The 18,375-nt window shown below is 42.1% G+C and overlaps 1 protein-coding gene across 1 annotated transcript in view; it reads right to left on the reverse strand.

Moving 5' to 3' along the window:
- CHCHD3 (coiled-coil-helix-coiled-coil-helix domain containing 3) overlaps positions 1-18,375 on the reverse strand; it is a 353,394-nt gene that overhangs the window by 206,065 nt on the left and 128,954 nt on the right. Inside the window, exon 4 of the mRNA XM_006861225.1 lies at positions 1,359-1,476. Coding sequence (XP_006861287.1) covers positions 1,359-1,476 — 118 coding nt within the window. The remainder of the gene's footprint in view (positions 1-1,358; positions 1,477-18,375) is intronic.

Genomic DNA, 18,375 nt, shown 5'->3' on the forward strand with positions numbered 1-18,375 from the left:
TAATTGTCTCTGGGTGGAAATTTGCAGGAGCGTTGGTGGCACTGTGGATTAAGCGCTTCCAGAAAGATTTACAATTTGGCAAAACCCTGGGGAGCACATCTGGTCAATCTCATGAGAAGTTGGAATCAACTTAACAGCATGGTGTTGATTTGGGGTTGGGGTTCATGTTTGTTTGAATGATATTAATTTTGAACAATTTATTTTCTGATTATTTATCCAGTAAATACATATGTCTTAATATAATAACTACAAGCAGATGTCATAATTGGCAAATACATTGGGAGTCATCAGAAACCTAGCCACCACTCATGTGTTGGTTTGTCATACTGTGGTGACTTGCATATTGCTGTGATGCTGACAGGTAAGCCAGGGGTATTTTAAATACCAGCAGGGTCACACCTGGTGGACAGGTTTTAGCGGAGCTTGCAGACTAAGGCAGACTAGGAGGAAGGCGAAGAGGACTGCTTCTGAATGTTTAGTCATTGAAACCTTATGACCAACAGCAGAAGATTGTCAGATACAGTGCCAAAAGATGAAAACATTAACTCAAAATGAGGAAAAACCGGCTGTAAACATCCATTAATAATCAGAACACTGAATATACGAAGTATGAATCCAGGAGTTGGAAGTTGTGAAATATGAAACGAAACACATAAAAATCGATTTCCTAGGTATTAGTGAACTGAAGTAGACTGGATCAGCACAATGGCAAAAGGAATGGGCTCAAATGTGGCAACAATTGTGAGGTTGGCACAGGACCAGACAGTGTTTCGCTCTGTTGTGTGCAGGGTTGCTACGAGTGGGTACCGACTCGATGGTACCTAACTACAACAGGAAGAAATCGGTTTATACCTTCAGTTTTTTGTGTGCTAGCTTCTTTTTCTTATGCCTTTGTCATGTGTGTGTTTGTGTTTAGTTGTTTTTCACATTTGTCCAATGTTGCTCATCTCTGTAAACTAAGAAGACAATATATATTACATTTTGGTGAGGAGAAGTGAAGAGATAAACGCTTCAGAGATAAAAAGCAACAGGGACAAAGCTGGGCTCTCAGGAAAAAGCCAGTGATGTCGGAGTGTAGATTTTTCAATATTTTAGAAAGTATTGTTGGTTCATCTTAACAAGAGTCCCACTGTGGCATAAAGCAGTGGACAGCAAGGTCAGTTTGAACCACAAGGTTCAAACTCACCCTATACAGGGTTGCCATGAGTCAGAACTGACTTGCTGGCACTTAAAAGCAAAAGAACAACTTGTGAAAGCCACAACCAAGAGATTCTAAGCAAAGAGAATATGAACACTATCCATGCTATATACTTCACTGTTCCCAGACCGGGACTTCCTACTGGATCTTCCATACTTACCAGGTGCTTGGCTTTAGAGCGCTCCTCCTCACTGTGGACTCTCTCTCGCAGAATAGCTCTGGTCAGCTGTTCATTGGCAGCGGCTCTCTCCCGCTCCAGCTCTTTGCTTTGCTTTAGCCTGCAAAGACAAGCAAGGTCTACTTTAGAAAGAAGACTTTATCAGTTAGCATTATGCTGTTGTTTCCTTTGCGAAACATTTCAAGGAAAAGAAATAGGTGGCAGTAAACGTTAACAGTTGAAAACAGCGTGGCCTATAATCATCCCATCAAGAGCAAGGATCTTTTCTGGTAAATCCTCACACAGCCTCTACCTGAGTATGTAAAATAACAATGCAACTTTCCCCAAAGACACTTAATGATTTGACTGCTAAACAGATCCACATTGTACCAAGTGCTCAGGTAAAGCTGAAACTTCACTCACTCACTGGCTGCCAACCAGTGAATCCCACAGCAATCCTGCATAGCGTTTCTGAGGTGGTCCGTCTTTACAGGAGCAGAGGAAACCCATCTAAAAATGCTATCCCTGAGGCCTCCATGTGCCCTCTGGAGAAATAAGCAATAAATCTAATTGACCAGCTATCTACATGACAAATATTTGGAAGTAGCCATCATCTTTCCTTCAAAATTGACTCAACTCAAATATTTACTGAGTCTACACCAGGCCCCAAGGAGCTCTGGTAGCGTAGTGGTTACGAATCAGGCTGCGAACCTTAAGGTCAGTGGTTCGAAACTACCAGCTACTCCGCGGGAGAAAGATGAGGCTTTCTATTCCCGTAAAGATTTACACCCTCGGAAACCCTGTACAGGGTCGCTATGGGTCGGAACCAACTCGACAGCACATAACAACAACAACAACAACAACACCAGGCCCCATGCGAGGCACTGAGGACCCGGGGTGGACATGCTGGATGGTACCCTGCCATTGTTGATCTTTTCTTATGGTAAGGATGGCAGATGCTACAGAATCAATTACACAATTAAGTCTCTTCTCCCCGCTTTTCCCAACAACCCTCATATAGGAAAATGGCCAGACCATCCAATAGTATGGCTCCTCACTTCGACAACAAATCCAGTTGGCCCCTGGGCCCCAAATATGACACTCCAGACATGGTCTAGCATAGTAAGACCCAGACATTATCTCCCTCCCTCAGCACACAATAACAATCCTATTAATGAGGCCTAAGATGGCACGAGGTTTCCCAGTAGCCTCACCGCACAATTAGATTCTAACAAGTTACAATCCATGGACACGTCTCACTGTGCGCAATGAAGACAAACTGCATTGGGCTCCATTTTGACCAGAGTGCCTGGCACCTAAAGGCACTCCACAATCACTGAATGGGGCACATGCCAGTCTAATCTCACCGACAAAGACTTTCTGATTGCCTTTTCTTCTTTGAGAAAATAATTCTTCTATACCATGATAACCCCAAAGGTATATGCTATGCTTTCAAAGGAAAGACTAAAACTGATAGGTCTGTATGAGTGAAATTCAGGTCTCTATGAGTGAAATTCTGAACGAAATCTACTTTAGAAGTACCAACTATGAGCACCACATTCAGCTCACCCTAGCCTTGAAATCAAATTTTACTTGCAGAAGATTCGAGAAAAGAAATGAAGATAACATTGTGTTACTATTTTGCACTGTTCCATCATCTGGATCCTCTAGAATGTGCAAAAATCAAGGTCAACACATAAAACCACCCTCTAGTAAACTATGCCAAAGTTACCACATTTGTCCCCTAAAAACTGAACCTGTGTATTTTTTTGCCATAAAGAAGGATGAGAAACCAATTAAAACCTTCGTAATTTTCTAATGAAACAGGACATTTGTCTTTTAAATAGCATTTGTTGTAGTGGTTGTTGTTAAGTGCTGTGGAAGCAGTTCCAACTCACAGTGACCCTGTGTAGGGTTTCCAAGGAGCAGCCGGTGGGTTTGAACTGCTGACCTCATGGCTATCAGTCCAGTGTTTACTCTACAGCATTACATGGGAGTCCTTTAAATAGCCTAAGTGCACTTAAACAAACCAAACGTCTCGAAATTATTTCATTAGACCATAGCGCACACTCAGCACCATCAGTAAGCATAAACAGCAAACAGCTAGGATTCCGAGAGCAGCTCTAAGTAGAAGTCACATCACTTCTCAGGACCAGCAGCTTTCCATGAGTCACAAAAGAGCAGCAGGTGTGCACGAACCAGTTAGCAAAAAAACCAAATCCTCAGAAACTCCTCCACACCTCCTGAATTCGCAGCTCTCAGGTGGGGGTCTGGTAACCTGTCATTTCATAAGCCAAATCCCAGTGATTCCAATGCAAGTCCTCAATTCCCAAAATCGGCTTTCACCCAAATAAATCCTGGTGATATATAAAAGGAGAGTAACACTCAAGAGGAAGGGCTTGATAATACGGTATTTTGCTGATAACTGCTGAGATTATTATATCCAATTACATAAGTATGCATTTAAGACATTTTTACAGAAATGCCATCTGCAAGTAAAAGATTTACTTATCTTACAAATGAGGTGGAAATGGGGGGAAAAAAATTAGTATCCATTGCTGAGCACCTACTGTGTTCCAAGCACTATCCTAGGTATTTAACATACATATATAAAACTTTTACCAAAACTTACATTCTTTATTAGTTTAGGAATATAGAATGGATTCTAAGACTAGATTTTCTCACATCTACACATTTGGTAAGCCAAATCTTAAAGTACTGGTTTGGCAATAATCACTTGTGTTTTCTAACTGGGTTTGGTGGTGGTGTTGGTGATGATGTGCCGAGGAGTCGGTTCCGACTCATAGCAACCCTGAACAAGGTTTCCGAGGCTATAAACCTTTATGGGAGCAGAAAGCCTCATCTTTCTCCCGCAGAACAGCTGGTAGTTTCGAACTGCTAACCTTGAGATGTGCAGCCCGATTTGTAACCACTAAGCTATGGGAGCTCCTTTCTAACTGGGTTTACTGGAGTACAATACACATTTTAATTATAAATAGAGTTATACAAGGCTCAACTTTAGGAAATATAGGAGCATTAAGTTTTGGCAAGTTAAAAAGGAAGTGAAAATGTGAGTGTAAAAGCCTCTGATTACCAAAGATTGTAATGAAAATAAAGGTTATTGATCCTGCAAAACCTAGTACAAATTCTAGGTTTGGATTTTCAGGTGCAAATCAAGGCTCTACTATGAACCAGCAGAGTAAGTGCCTTAATTAACCTCCCTGGGTCCTGTTGACCTCACTTGCAAAATGAAATGGTGTAAAGCCTACCTTACAATGTTCCAGGTGCAAAAGGTACTTAATTAGCACAAAGCCGGAACCATAATCAGCATCAACAAACGTTAGGCAGGTAGAGGCAGTAATAATAATACCCACTATGTTGTTGTTGTTGTTGTTGTTAAGTGCCGTCGAGTCGGTTCCGACCCATAGCGACCCTGTACAGGGTTTCCGAGGGTGTAAATCCTTACGGGAGTAGAAAGCCTCATCTTTCTCCCGCGGAGCGGCTGGTAGTTTCGAACCGCTGACCTTAAGGTTCGCAGCCCGATTCGTAACCACTACGCTACCAGAGCTCCCACTATGGGATCGGGGAAGTCCTGATGTGACACTGTAGGATAAGCACTGGGCCGCCAGGTCAATTTGAGCCGCTAGGTGGTGGTTCAAACTCACCAGCCGCTCCTCGGAAATCCTATACAGCATCACTCCAAGTCAGAACCAATTCAACGGTACTTAACAATACGTTCAGGAGTACACAGAAAGCAGCAACTTTCTTCTTGGTGCCGTTAAATGTTGTTGAGTTGGTTACAACTCATAACGACCCTATAAAGGGTTTCTGAGGAGTGGCTGGTGGGTTTGAACCACTGACTTTGCAGTTAGCAGTCCAGTGTTTATCCTCCAGCACCACGCCAGGCCTCCAGCGACTTTCTAAAGGACAAGAAAACCTCAAGGCTCACTAGATACACCGGATCACATACAACTTTGTCTTCTCCATCTTTTCTGCTTTTGTGTTTTGATTTGGGGAGTGATAGGCAGTCACACGTTCTGATCTCTATTACCCTCAAAGACTTCCCCTCAGGGCAGGGCCTTGGTCTGCTGTGATACCCTCATTGCTTATAACAGTGTCTGCCATCCAGGACTGCGACAACAACTAGGCAGGCATGAATGGACAATTTCCAACCAGAAACAAAATGAAAAGCATACTGCAAGAAAGAGAACACTGAGCAGGTGAGAGACAACTAGAGACAAGTATAGATTGTGTGTGAAATCATCCCATACAGCACTACACAACCCAGAACAGCAGGGCGTTCTGTATTCCACATCATTCCAGAACCACTCGGAATATCAACGCGCACCTGGGTTTGACTATTAAACACAGGGAGTTAGGGGGTGGCCTGAATGGATTCAAAAGAAAATTATTTTTCTGAGCAAATTTTTTCAGTGCTTTTGAGTTATTCTTATAAGTCTACCTAGATAAATCAGCAAGTAATTCATCTAAAGATATGTTGTTGTTGTTGTTAAGTGCCATCAAGTCGGGTCCGACCCATAGCGACCCTGTACAGGGTTTCCGAGGGTGTAAATCTTTACGGGAGTAGAAAGCCTCATCTTTCTCCTGCGGAGCGACTGGTAGTTTCGAACTGCTGACCTTAAGGTTCGCAGCCCGATTCGTAACCACTACGCTACCAGAGCTCCTTATCTAAAGATATGTCTGGGAATAATAGTAAGTAAAGACAGTCTGCACAGTAATTGTTTTAAAAACAAGATTGTAAAAAAAAAAAAAAAAGATTATACCCTCAGAGAATTTGACAAAATAAATCGTCATGACCTATCAACAACTTAATTATTCTTCACTTTAAAATCAGAACGTTGAACTCTATAATATTAAGCTAAATTTTCTACAACCATACCTTAAACATTATTTTTTTCCCATTACATAAAATCTCTTTAAAATATGGGAGCAGGAGACACACCACAAAGGGGTATTAACGCCAAATAATTCTCGCTGATGGGCACTTAGATTTCTACTCCCAGTCTTACAGTTTCCTTCAAATGTCCTTGAGACTGAAATCTCCAAACATGAGGGGAAATGCATCCTTGACAGGACTCTGGAATTCCCGGGCCTATTCTCCAAAGAGCTCTGGGAGCGTACGAATCGGGCTGCTAATCTCACGGTCAGAAGTTCGAAACTACCAGCTGTCCCGCAGGAGAAAGATGAGGCTTTCTGCTCCTGTAAAGATTCACAGCCTCGGAAACCCTATGCAGGGTGGCTATGAATCAGAGCTGACTCCACGGCATACAACAACAACATTCTTCACTGAGAATAAAATGGTGAGCAACTGATACAGCTGAGGCCTCAGGAAGCTTCACCGCACAGGCAATAAACACATTTTTTAAAGTGGTGTTGCTATGAAAGCATATTTGAATTAATATCTAAAGGATTTGATCTGAGCAACCAATGTAGGGAATGAGAAAGTATCTTGGTAGTGGTGGCTGTGTGCCGCGGAGTCAGTTTCAACTCATAGTGACCTCGTATAGGGTTTCCAACGATGTAAATCTTCACAGAAGCAAAAAAAAAAACTCATTTTTCTTCTGAGGAGTAGCTGGTAGAGTTCAACTGATGACCTTGCGGTTAGCAGTCCAGCTCACAACCAACTACCTACAGGGTCTTAGACAGAGAAAACTTCAGTCAGGTTCAGGGCTTAGAGAAACGGTTCTCTCTGATGCCAAAGACAGACTGGTCAGGAGCTCTAACGGGCTCTCATAATATACACACACACAGGAGCTCTAACGGGCTCTCATAAAATACACACACACACACACACACCCCAATCACAAATGAAAACTTAGAAGTATGAGGTTCTAGAAGTATCCTTGAGGCTTAACTTCACCTATGAAGAAGGTGCTTTGCTTTCTTTCAAATTAATCTGCAAAATAGTTCGATGAATGAGGTTCCGTAGTGATCATTGGGTTCAGTGTCTTTGGAAGTAAAACCAACAGATCAGACATTTCTGAACTGTGGTATTCCCCAGCATCCCAAAATTTAATGCAATATGTATTCTTCTAATAATCATCCTCTTTCACTGATTCACGTAAAATCATTTCATCAACTATAACCACTTTGCAAAGAAGAAACTACTTATCTTTTCAGAAACAATTCCTTTCAGAGCGCTTCCTCTAGGATCCTCTCAATTTTATCTTCCATCAAGCTCATCTATTCAATATCATTATAGGAAAGGGGAATGCTTGTGTGGTCAACTCATTTTTGTTTGATTTTGAACCAAAATAGATAGTTTTGTTTTCTAGGTCCCTCCAAAGACAGATTGTTTTGTGCACACATCACCAGGGAGAGAAAGGCTTAGCTCTCCTCCCTGCCAACAGAAGGTGTCGCTCATCTTTCAGGTTCTTGTTAGGTGAAACGGAGACACAAGTTAATCTTTCATGATTAACTTGGGTTCCTAATGATTTCAAAATCATCTCAAAATAAAAACTCAATACACCATGCATCTTACAGAATACAGTCCCTTTTTTATTTATTGGTGCTCCCCACTTATTATTCTAGATCTCCTCCTGGTCTCATATTATTCTACATTAAGCCCCTGATTTAAGTTTCATTTAAATTTCCTTCTTTTAAATACATATCGCTCCTCATTTAAATTCTCTAGAGTTTTAAGCAAAGAAGTAGGAGTTTAGTGTAAACTTTTCCTATTTGCATTAAGTAATTGGATAGCTTGCCTAAGCTTAATGAAACAAACATCAGTCAGCTTTGCCCTTATACCTCAAGCCTAGCAACTTAGCTCTTTTTTCCTCACCAAATTCTCAATCGGGTAAGAGACTTAAGATGCATCAGTAAAATTCATTTCAAGAAACTAGCCCCATCTCCCATAGTGGCTGCTCTTGCGATGTGTACTTTTAGACGGGGGAAAATAAACTACTCACATATTGAGGCATCGGATTTATAAAATGTACTTCTATATATTCCAGTCACTGTGAAAAAAACAGGCATTTTTTTTTTTTTTTTTTAAGATAGAAAAGGTAATATTATCTGATTCCAAATGAACCTAAAGGTTTTTCCTGGAGTGGGCAGGGCATTTTAAAGGCATTTTTTTTTTTTTTTTTTAAGATAGAAAAGGTAATATTATCTGATTCCAAATGAACCTAAAGGTTTTTCCTGGAGTGGGCAGGGCATTTTAAAGATAACTTTAGCTAGGCATCTTTTTTTTTTTTTTCCTTTTCTTTTAAAATTAATTTTAATGCTCTCAGTTCTGATTACAACAGTAAAACACTGCTCGTTGTAAATAATTCACACAATAATAACAAAGATTTTATAAATATATCACACTCCTCTCATGATTCTGAGTTGCTTAAGGATAAGAACTACGTTTTAAACACGGTTTGAATATTCCCCCAGAATGTCTACCCCATGCTGTGTCCCAAGGTCAAGTTGACCTTGACTCATGGTGACCCCACATGTGTCAGAGTAGAACTGTGCTCCAGAGGGTCTTCAGTGGATGACTTTTCAGACACACATGGCTCCATCATCTTCTGAACTGTCTCTAGGTGAGCTCCGGCTTCCAATGGTTTGGTTATCAGTGGAGCACTTTAAACTGTTTGCTCCACCCAAGGACCCCTTTGTCCATTTGCCATTGTTGTTGTTGTTACTGTTCAGTAATGTCAAATCAGTTCCCATCCATAGGTATCCAAGGAGTGACTGGTTGTTTTGAGCCAACAACCTTGTGGTTCTGTTAGCAGTTCAGCGCTTATTCTGCAGCATCACACCAGGACTCCTTTGTTCAGTGTGAGATTTAAATATTCATTTGAATGAATAAATTATATTTAGGACTTACAATGAGCACTGGACTGGGAACCAGAAGGTTCGAGGTTCTTAGCTAGACATCTTTTATAGATTAAATGTTACTGACCTCCATGAAGGAAGCATTACTATTTTCATTTCTTGGATGAGAAACATGGAGATGGGAAGAAGCAAACCCAAGACATGATCTCTGATTTCTGAAACTGCCTAGAGACTTACCCAGCCCACAGGAATATATCTTCATTACATTAATCACCTTTATTGTCCTATAATGACAGCTTTTAAATCCTGTATTACTCATAATTATTTTAAAATAAGCTTTCTTTATTTGTTCTAGATATCCCAAGTTAGTTTTTCCAGAGTCTAAATTATGACCAGCTCTTTGCCAAAGTACTTTGGTTTTCCAGGACCCAAACATTTTTCTGAACTTGGGTTACTGCTCATTTTGCCATTCACAAACACTCAGCTTTATCTTCATGTAGGTTGACACATAAGTAATTCTATACAATTCTAGCTTAGAAAATTACTTTATAATTTAATATATAAGGTCATTATAGGACTGAAGGGAAAGTTGATAAGAACCTCAGATAATGGGCAAGATTGTGAGTGATAAAGTGATTTGACTACACGATCTATCTGAAACTGAACTATGACCATTCTACACAGACAAATATCTGCAAAGCATCATAATGCATTTGACTCAGAGAGACTGTTTCAAACACTAGGGAAGAAAAACGAGGGACCATAACTTCTAAGGTCATTCTGAATGCTAAGGATGAATTTTATTTTAATGCCTCATACTTTGTCAGAACATACTGAACGAGTATTCAGAATACTCTTTACTAGCCATTTTTAAACAGGATAGCCAAGCTGGGTAATTCAACAAGTTAATTACTAGACTATTAGCAATAATGACAGCACAAATGTGTGGCTTTCTATTAATAAGACTTTTCAAAAATAACACTGCTCAGCTCAAATCATTCCAAATCCTGCGAGAAAACATGCATGAATTGATATTCCAAAAGAAGTGCATGAAGATGAATGTGCATGACCATGGCCACCTCCCCGTTACATATGAGATCTATATGTAACAGAGAACAAGGTAACATTTATTAATGTTAACTCTATGCTAAGCACAGCTTCAAACAAATGACAGAAAGTAGCTCACTTAACCCTCACAACCACCCTACTGAAGACGTTGTTATTTTACAGAGGAGGACAGTAAGGCACCAAGAAGCTGTTGAAACCAAGCCATGGTATTCTTGTGATTGGTTGCCAGGGAGTTGGGGCATCAACTCATGCTGGTGAGTCCATGCACAGTGGAAGGAAGCGTTGCCTGGTCCTGCGTCCCCCCATGATCAACTACAGACCAGGCTGTTACGATCCTTACAGCTTTCACAGGCTGATTCTCAGAAGGAGACTGCCAGACTTTCCTTCCTCATCTTAGTCTGAAAGCTCTGCTCAAACCCACCTGTTCAGTATCGTACTATTGTTAAGTGCCGTCGAGTTGTTTCACACTCAGGGACCTCCCGAGTTTGAATCACAGACTTTGAGGCTAGCAGTCTAGTGCTTGTAGTATACACTTTTGAACCAGAACTCCATGTAGTTGTTGTTATTAAGTACCGTTGATTCGGTTCCAACTTAGAGTGACCTTATATAGGGTTTCCAAGGCTGTAGATCTTTGCAGGTGCAGAAAGTCTCCTCTTTCTCCTTCAGAGTAGCTGGTGGACTCGTACCACCAACCTTGTGTTTCACAATTCAGTGCTTTTCTTTTAGAACCACCAGGATCCCATATCAATATGTCAATCCCCATGAAGGGACAGAGGTGACTGTCCATGAGGCACACTGGCCTCCCTGTGGAAGGTGAGAATGCTACCACTGAATCACTGTTGTTGTTGTTGTCAGGTGCCATCGAGTCGAAACCGACTCATAGCGACCCCATGCACAGCAGAACAAAATAATGTCCTATCCTGGGCCAACCTCACTACCGCCGCCACACTTGACGCCATCAATGATGCCACCTGGCTGATCCATCTTGTTGGGGGTCTTCCTCTTTTTCTCTGACCCTCCACCTTACCCAGCATGACATCCTTCTCCAGCGACTGTTCTCTACTGACCTCAAACCAAGATTTGGAGAATTCATAAAAATTATACTCAAATTTATAAAGCCAGTGAGAAGTACATTGTTGTTGTTGTTAAGTGCTGTCAAGTCGATTCCGACCCATAACGACTTTGTATAGGGTTTCCGTTGAGCAGCTGGTGAGGTTAAAACCCAGGCAGTCTGGACTTTGGGGCCTGCATTCTTAAGCCAAACACATGCAAGAACTTTGTCTTAAGCTCTAGTGTAATCCAACCAACAGATAGTGACTAGCTCTTTGCAAATAAGCAATAAATATTCTTTGAAGAATGAATACAGGATGCAAGCCTATCTTAATATTATCACACACAGATACTCTTTATATGATGGTAATTTAGGCAATTACCAGCATTTAGAAAGATGAATGGTTTCCAATCCAGCCAACCATATTGTAAAGCAATTAGTATTCAATCAGTGTATGACGAGGTTTCAAACATTTATTTTGGTCATGGCGCAGTAGTGACGTGCTCAGCTGCTAACTGAAAGATGTAGCAGAACTCTGTTTCCATAAACATGTGTTGATGTTGTTTAAGTGCTGCTAAGATGGTTCCAACTCATAGTGACACTAGATATGGTTTTCTAAGAGCAACTGGTGGATTTGAACCACCAACTTTGTAGCTAAAAGCCTAGTGCTTATTCTAGAGTGCTACATCTTGGAAACATTGTGGAGCCGTTCTATTCTGTGCTACCAGGTCAGCATGAGTGGGAATCCACACCGCAGAGAAGGGGATAGTTTATACCTTTATGTAAATATCACTTAAAATAGCATTGATAACACAAAAAAGGCTACGTGGTCTTATTTTAACTCACTAAATCAGAATTATAAACTGGACAATTTCTTGAGTAGCTTTCAAAATGAAGCAGGAGAAGAAATCCTCTCTCGGCCCATAGCTAGAAGCCTGCAACTATAATTGGAGAATCCCCACAGCCATGAGATGGTAAGAGCTAGTCCTGTCTCCTTCTGGGCAATCTCTCATTCACACTGTGTATACTGCTTTGTGACTAGTTCTCATTTGGAAACTAGTATCACTTAGATACTAGATTTACTTGAAAACACCTTCTTATCAAATATTTTCTGGTAGCGTAGTGGTTACGAATCGGGCTGTGAACCTTAAGGTCAGCGGTTCGAAACTACCAGCCGCTCCGCGGGAGAAAGATGAGGCTTTCTACTCCCGTAAGGATTTACACCCTCGGAAACCCTGTACAGGGTCGCTATGGGTCGGAACCGACTCGACGGCACTTAACAACAACAACAACAACAACTGTACTGAAAAAACAGACTTATCCTCAAAAGTCTTCTGATTTTCTTTCACGAGTTAATGTTACCATATCCTGGACCATGCCCTCACCTTTTCTGTGTTGTCTGGTGCCACTGAGTTGGTTCTGACTCATAGCAACCCTGCGTCCAACACAATGGAAACACTGTCCGGTCCTGTACCATTCTCACAACTGTTGTGTTTGAGCCCGGTGTTGCTGCCACTGTGTCAATCCATTTCGTTCAAAGTTTTCCTCTTTTTCACTCAACCTCCACTTTACCAAGCATGATGCCCTTCTCTAAGGACTGGTCCCACCTGATAGCACATCTAAAGTACAAGAGATGAAGTCTTCGCATCCTCACATCTAAGGAAGAATCGGGCCATACATCTTCCGATGCACTTGTTTGTTCTCCTGACAGTCCACGGTACTTTCAACACTGTTCGCCAACACCATCATTCAAATGAACGGATTCTCCTTCAGTCTGTTTCATTCGCTGTCCAGCTTCTGCATGCATATGAAGCAACTGAAAATACCATGGCTTGGGTCAGTCACACCTTCTTCCTCACTCCATCTTTGCTCTTGAACACTTTAAAGAGGTCTTTCTGTAGCAAGGTTTGTCTAATGCTATATACTGTTTGACTTCTTGACTACTGCTTCCATGAGATTGGTTGTGGATCCAAGTAAAATAAAATCCTTTCCTATAGGGATTCACACACTCCCAGGAAGGGAGTTCCACATACCCCAAAGCACTCGGTTCTTCCCTCTACTTGAACGAGCCATGGCTGCTTCCTCATCAGGCTTGAACTGAGTAGCTGTTGTTAGTGCTTCATAGTTGGTTCTGACTCATAGTGATTCTGTATAGGGTTCTGGAGGCTGTACATCTTTGTGGGAGCAGAAAGTTTCATCTTTATTCCTCAGAGACACTGCCGACCTTGTGGTTCACAGTCCCGTGTTTATCCTAGAGAGGCGCCATGCTCCACAAACTGAGTGCCAGTTGTTGTTCTTATTAAGTGCTGTCAAGTCGGTTCCGACCCATAGCGACCCTGTATAGGGTTTCTGAAGAGCAAGTGGTACGCTTGAACTGCCGACCTTGCAGTTCAAATGGCTTTGTAGTCGGGCACATTAACCCACAGCGCCATACCAGGACTCCTGATTGGTTAGAGGCATCTTAAACCAAAATAGTAATTTTTTTATCTTAAATTGTATATAAATTGTCATAATATTCAAAATGCAAATGCACATTAGTTTGGGGGGTATGGGGATGCAGACCCACACCACTAAAACACGCTGTGTCCTAGAACTTTACAATGAATGGTTTCATGGAGGTTGTGGAAGGGAAATTTCCTGGGTGACAGCTCCTTACTAAAGACTTGTTTAGAAAGGATCTACCCCCTCTTCTTGGACCATGCACTGGATAAGTGCTCAAGTTGTGAACCAGCTAAGCTCGAGGACAGCTGATGGTCCACAAGAGGGAACAGAACTTGAAGTCAAACATACACATTTCCATGGCAAATGTGCAAGGTAGGACCCATTGGGGAAATCAGGAATGGGGACCATCACAGATGGCAGCCTGAGCCCTGGGCAGGTGACAAGGTGAGGTATCTGAGCTAGTGCTGCTGTTAGAGATATAGCCCCAAGTGGGTGGCTTTGACCAACAGAAACTCATCTTTTCACAGCTTAGGAAAAGTTAAGGACTCTGCTGCTAGGGAAAAGCATTCTCTCTCGCTCTCTGTCTGCTCTGTGGAACGGCCTTGGATCTTTACAGCATCTATTCCTGGATCCGTGGTCGATCTTCATGTGGTACGGCACTTTGCCTTCTCCCAACTGTGCTTCTTCTCTTCCTTGCTTACTCTGCCCCTTTTACAGCTCTAAAAACACGGACTCAAAACAAACATCACTAAGAAAGCCTTATCTCCCAAAGGATTAGCAACTCAGTCTATAATACATGGTTTTAGCCTGAAGACAAAGAATTGTGGCAAAATTCTGGACCGGTGGACCTGCGAGATGGGTGATCTCTCATAAACAAAGCTAGAAGTTCGAGGACACAACACAGCCTCAGAGCACTTATGTATGTACAGTAGACGAGGGGGCTCCCAAAAGTTCATGGGGAAATTCCATTAACTGTGACTTGTACTTTTCCATGGACTTTTTTAAACCCCCTCATACACTGTTTTGCACTTAGGCATTTTGTTGTTCTTGTTGTTCAGCAGAGACCTGTTTTTGCTACAGGTTCTTGTTTTCTGAAGTGCTGGAAGTTTTGAAAGACTCTGGTCACAGACAGCCAAGATATTCCCGTTTCATTCTAAGACCTGTCGAAGAAAACAGTGTTTCTTTTCTTCTTTTCTGTTTCAAAGAAGGACCTTCGGGCATGGGTCAAAACTGCAGCATCTCCCCTTCCACTCACATTTAGCTTCTCAGATGTGGAACTGACAGAGCAGGTGAGGGGGTCCACATAGTATCACACACAGGCATGCCCAGATACATACCACACCTAACTCACACCATCTCTTTATAGTAGACGCTGTCCTGCTAAATCTTAATGTACTCTTGCTCCATCAGATACAAAGTAAACACTTTTAAAGAATGAATGATGACGCAGTCCTTTATGAGTTGTTTTTTTGTTTTTTTTTCCCAATCAAACTGTCCTGAAATTTTCATCATTTTCCATTCATGCGCTGAACTGCTAATCTGATTGATGCATGAAGGTTATCGACTGCTGTCCTCGGTCGGTCAACTGTGTTTAACTTTATATAATTATGTGTCTCTATTAGCATAGTGGTTAGGAATTGGGCTGTGAACCTCACCAGTTGTTCTGTGGGAGAAAGATGAGGCTTTCTGCTCCCTTAAAGATTTACAGCGTCGGAAACCCTGTACAGGGTCGCTATGAGTCGGAACCGACTCCATGGCACATAACAACAATTCTGTTTAGTACTTAGAATCTTAAATTGCACCTTTTCTGGTACTTCTTTTTGTTTGATGCAGCTTTGCCAGTCAAATACTTTTTAACCTTTATGAAGGTTAGAATAAATTATGGGAAGTATATTCCATATGAATAATATTAGGCCGAGTGTGTGTGTGTCTGTGTGTGTGTTTTAACACCAACTGACAGCCTTGATCTTTAGATGAGCAATCCAGCCCTAGTCACCATAATGAACAGAACAAGTGATATGCTTAAGTTTATTTATTCCATTTTGTATTATCTTTACTATTCATTCCTCTTCGTTTACTCTACTTTTTCTGTTCCTTGTTTTTCTGTCGGGTTACTGTACAGTGCCTTTCCCCTCTCTTTGTAATTAACAAGATCTGGGGTATTGTTTCATTCCACTAATTGTCATCCCTGTTCTGAGCACACACACTTTTCTCCCTTACTGGTAACACTGTGGGTTAAGCAGTGGGCTGCTAACAGCAAGGTCAGGTGTTCCCCACTGCTGCTCCACAGGAAAAAGATAAAACTGACTGCTCCCATAAGGATGTACTGTCTCAGAAACCCTCTATAGGGTGGTTTGAGTTTGAATCCTGTGGTATTGTTTAAAAACACAATTCCTGCATTTCCTAAACCGAACTTAGTAACATGAAACTGCTTGAATACCTTGACTTTTCCCCAACCCAATTCCAGACATTGCTAAGTTGTTGTTGTTAGGTGCTATCAAGTCGACACTGACTCATAGAGACCCTGTGCACAACAGAAACACTTCCCAATCCTAGGCCAACCTCACAATCGATACACCTGAGCCCATTGATGCTGCCATTTCCCCAATCCATCTCACTGAGTGTCTCCCTCTTTTTCTCTGACCCTCCACTTTACCAAGCATGATGTCCTTCTCCAGTGACTGGTCCCTCCTGACAATATGTCCGAAGTATGAGAGACGAAGTTTGGCCATCTTGGCCTCCAAGGAGCACTCTGGCTGCACTTCTTCCAAAACAGATCTATTGGCTCTTTTGGCAGCCCAAGGCACTTTCAATATTCTCCTCCAACACCACAACTCAAAGGCATCAATTCTTCTACGATCTTCCTTATTCACTGTCCAGCTTCCGCATGCACATGAGATTACTGAAAATACCATGGCTTGGGTCAGGTGCACCTTATTCCTCAAGCTGACATCTTTCCTCTTCAACACTTTAAAAAGGTCTTGTGCAGCAGATTTGCCTAATGCAACACGTCGTGTGATTTACTGACTGCTGCCTCCTTGGGTGTTGTTGGTTGATCCCAGCAAAATGAAGTCTTTGGCAGCTTTAATGTTTTTCACCATTTATATGGGTGTTGTTAATTGGTCCAGTGCGGAGGATTTTTTGTTTTCTTAACATTGAGATTCAAGAGCTCAGGGCTATTGTTGTTGTTGTTAAGTGCTGTTGAGTTGGTTCCAACCCATAGACCCATAGACCCATAGCGACCCCGACCCCGTAATAGGGTTTCCAAGGAGCAGCTGGTGAGCTCCAACTGCTGACCTTGCAATTCAAACAGCTTTGCAGTCTGGCGCATTAACAGACAGCACCACAATGGGGACATCAAACCTTTCAACCAGAAACTTCAAAAATCTTGAGTCCCAGACCCAAGGATCTCTCCTCCCAATTAGGAGACACCAGAGCCTGGGTTCTGGTTCCTCAAGTCGTTTCTCCCAACTGCAATGTTCGAACACTTCCTGCCTCTTCACAACGCTCCCATCCTCAGGCTGATAGATGCTTCCCCCAATGAACCCCTGAGACCCTCAGAGCTACACTGTCTAGCAGATTGGCTGCCAGCCACAGTGGTGAGCAAGCACACAGACGTGGTGCGTCTAGATCCAGATATGACTTCAATGTAAACTACAAGACAGATTGTGACTGAATGCAAGATAGTTCGTTGATAAGTTTTATGATTATATGTTGTTGTTAAGTATCATAGAGTCAGTTCAGTCTCATAGCCACCGGAATAGGGTTTCCGAGGCTGTAATCCTTGCAGGAACAGAAAGCCTCATCTTTCTCCCATGGAGTAGCTGGTGGGCTCACACTGCCAACATTGTGGTTCATAGTCAAAAAATGAGTGCTGGTGGTGCTGTGGGTTAAGCATTGGGCTACTAACCACACATAGGTGGTTCAAACCCACCAGAAGCTCCTCAGGAGAAAGCTGAGGCTATTTGCTCCCATAAAGAACTGTAGTTTTAGAAACCGTCCACAAGGTCGTTATGAGTCAGAACTGAATCAATGACAGGGAGTGTATGTTAAAACGATAACAAGACGTTAAGTCAGAAATGGTGCTACAGAATCATGGATACCTTTGTTACACACAAATATCACAATGAGAAGTTATGACATTTCTCACCAGATCCTCCATCCAGGTCTACACATTTCTGACAATGCTACTTCCATCTCTCTAGCCCTTCCGCCAAAACAGCCCTTGTGGCACAGTGATTTAAGCACTGGGCTGCTCACTGACAGGTGGGTGGTTTGATCCTACCAGTCACTCTGTCAGAGAAAGATGAAGCAGTTGGTTCCACAAAGATGCACAGACCGGACAACTCTATGGGACAGGTCTACCTATCCATGTTTCATTCCCACTCACAGCAACCCTGTATAGGGTTTCCGAGGAGCGGCTGGTGGGTTTGAATTTGCAGTTTAAACCAATCTTGGGTCTGCCTGTCCTATGATAAACTGAGTCCGAACCAGACCAATGTCAGTAGGTTTGGTTTGAGTTTTGGTAAATCTTCTCCAAAGAAGTCTGAGTGCTTCCCTTTCCATCAAACAGCAGCTTGGGCATCCTTAAGCATCATCTTTCTTTTCAATGTTCTTTGCATGACAAGAGCAATTAGAAGGGTCAAGATCAAGGCTGTGGGATGGGTAGGGTAA

The sequence above is a fragment of the Chrysochloris asiatica genome, unplaced genomic scaffold (genome assembly GCF_000296735.1).
Source record: "Chrysochloris asiatica unplaced genomic scaffold, ChrAsi1.0 scaffold00041, whole genome shotgun sequence".
Classification (NCBI taxonomy): Eukaryota; Metazoa; Chordata; class Mammalia; order Afrosoricida; family Chrysochloridae; genus Chrysochloris; species Chrysochloris asiatica.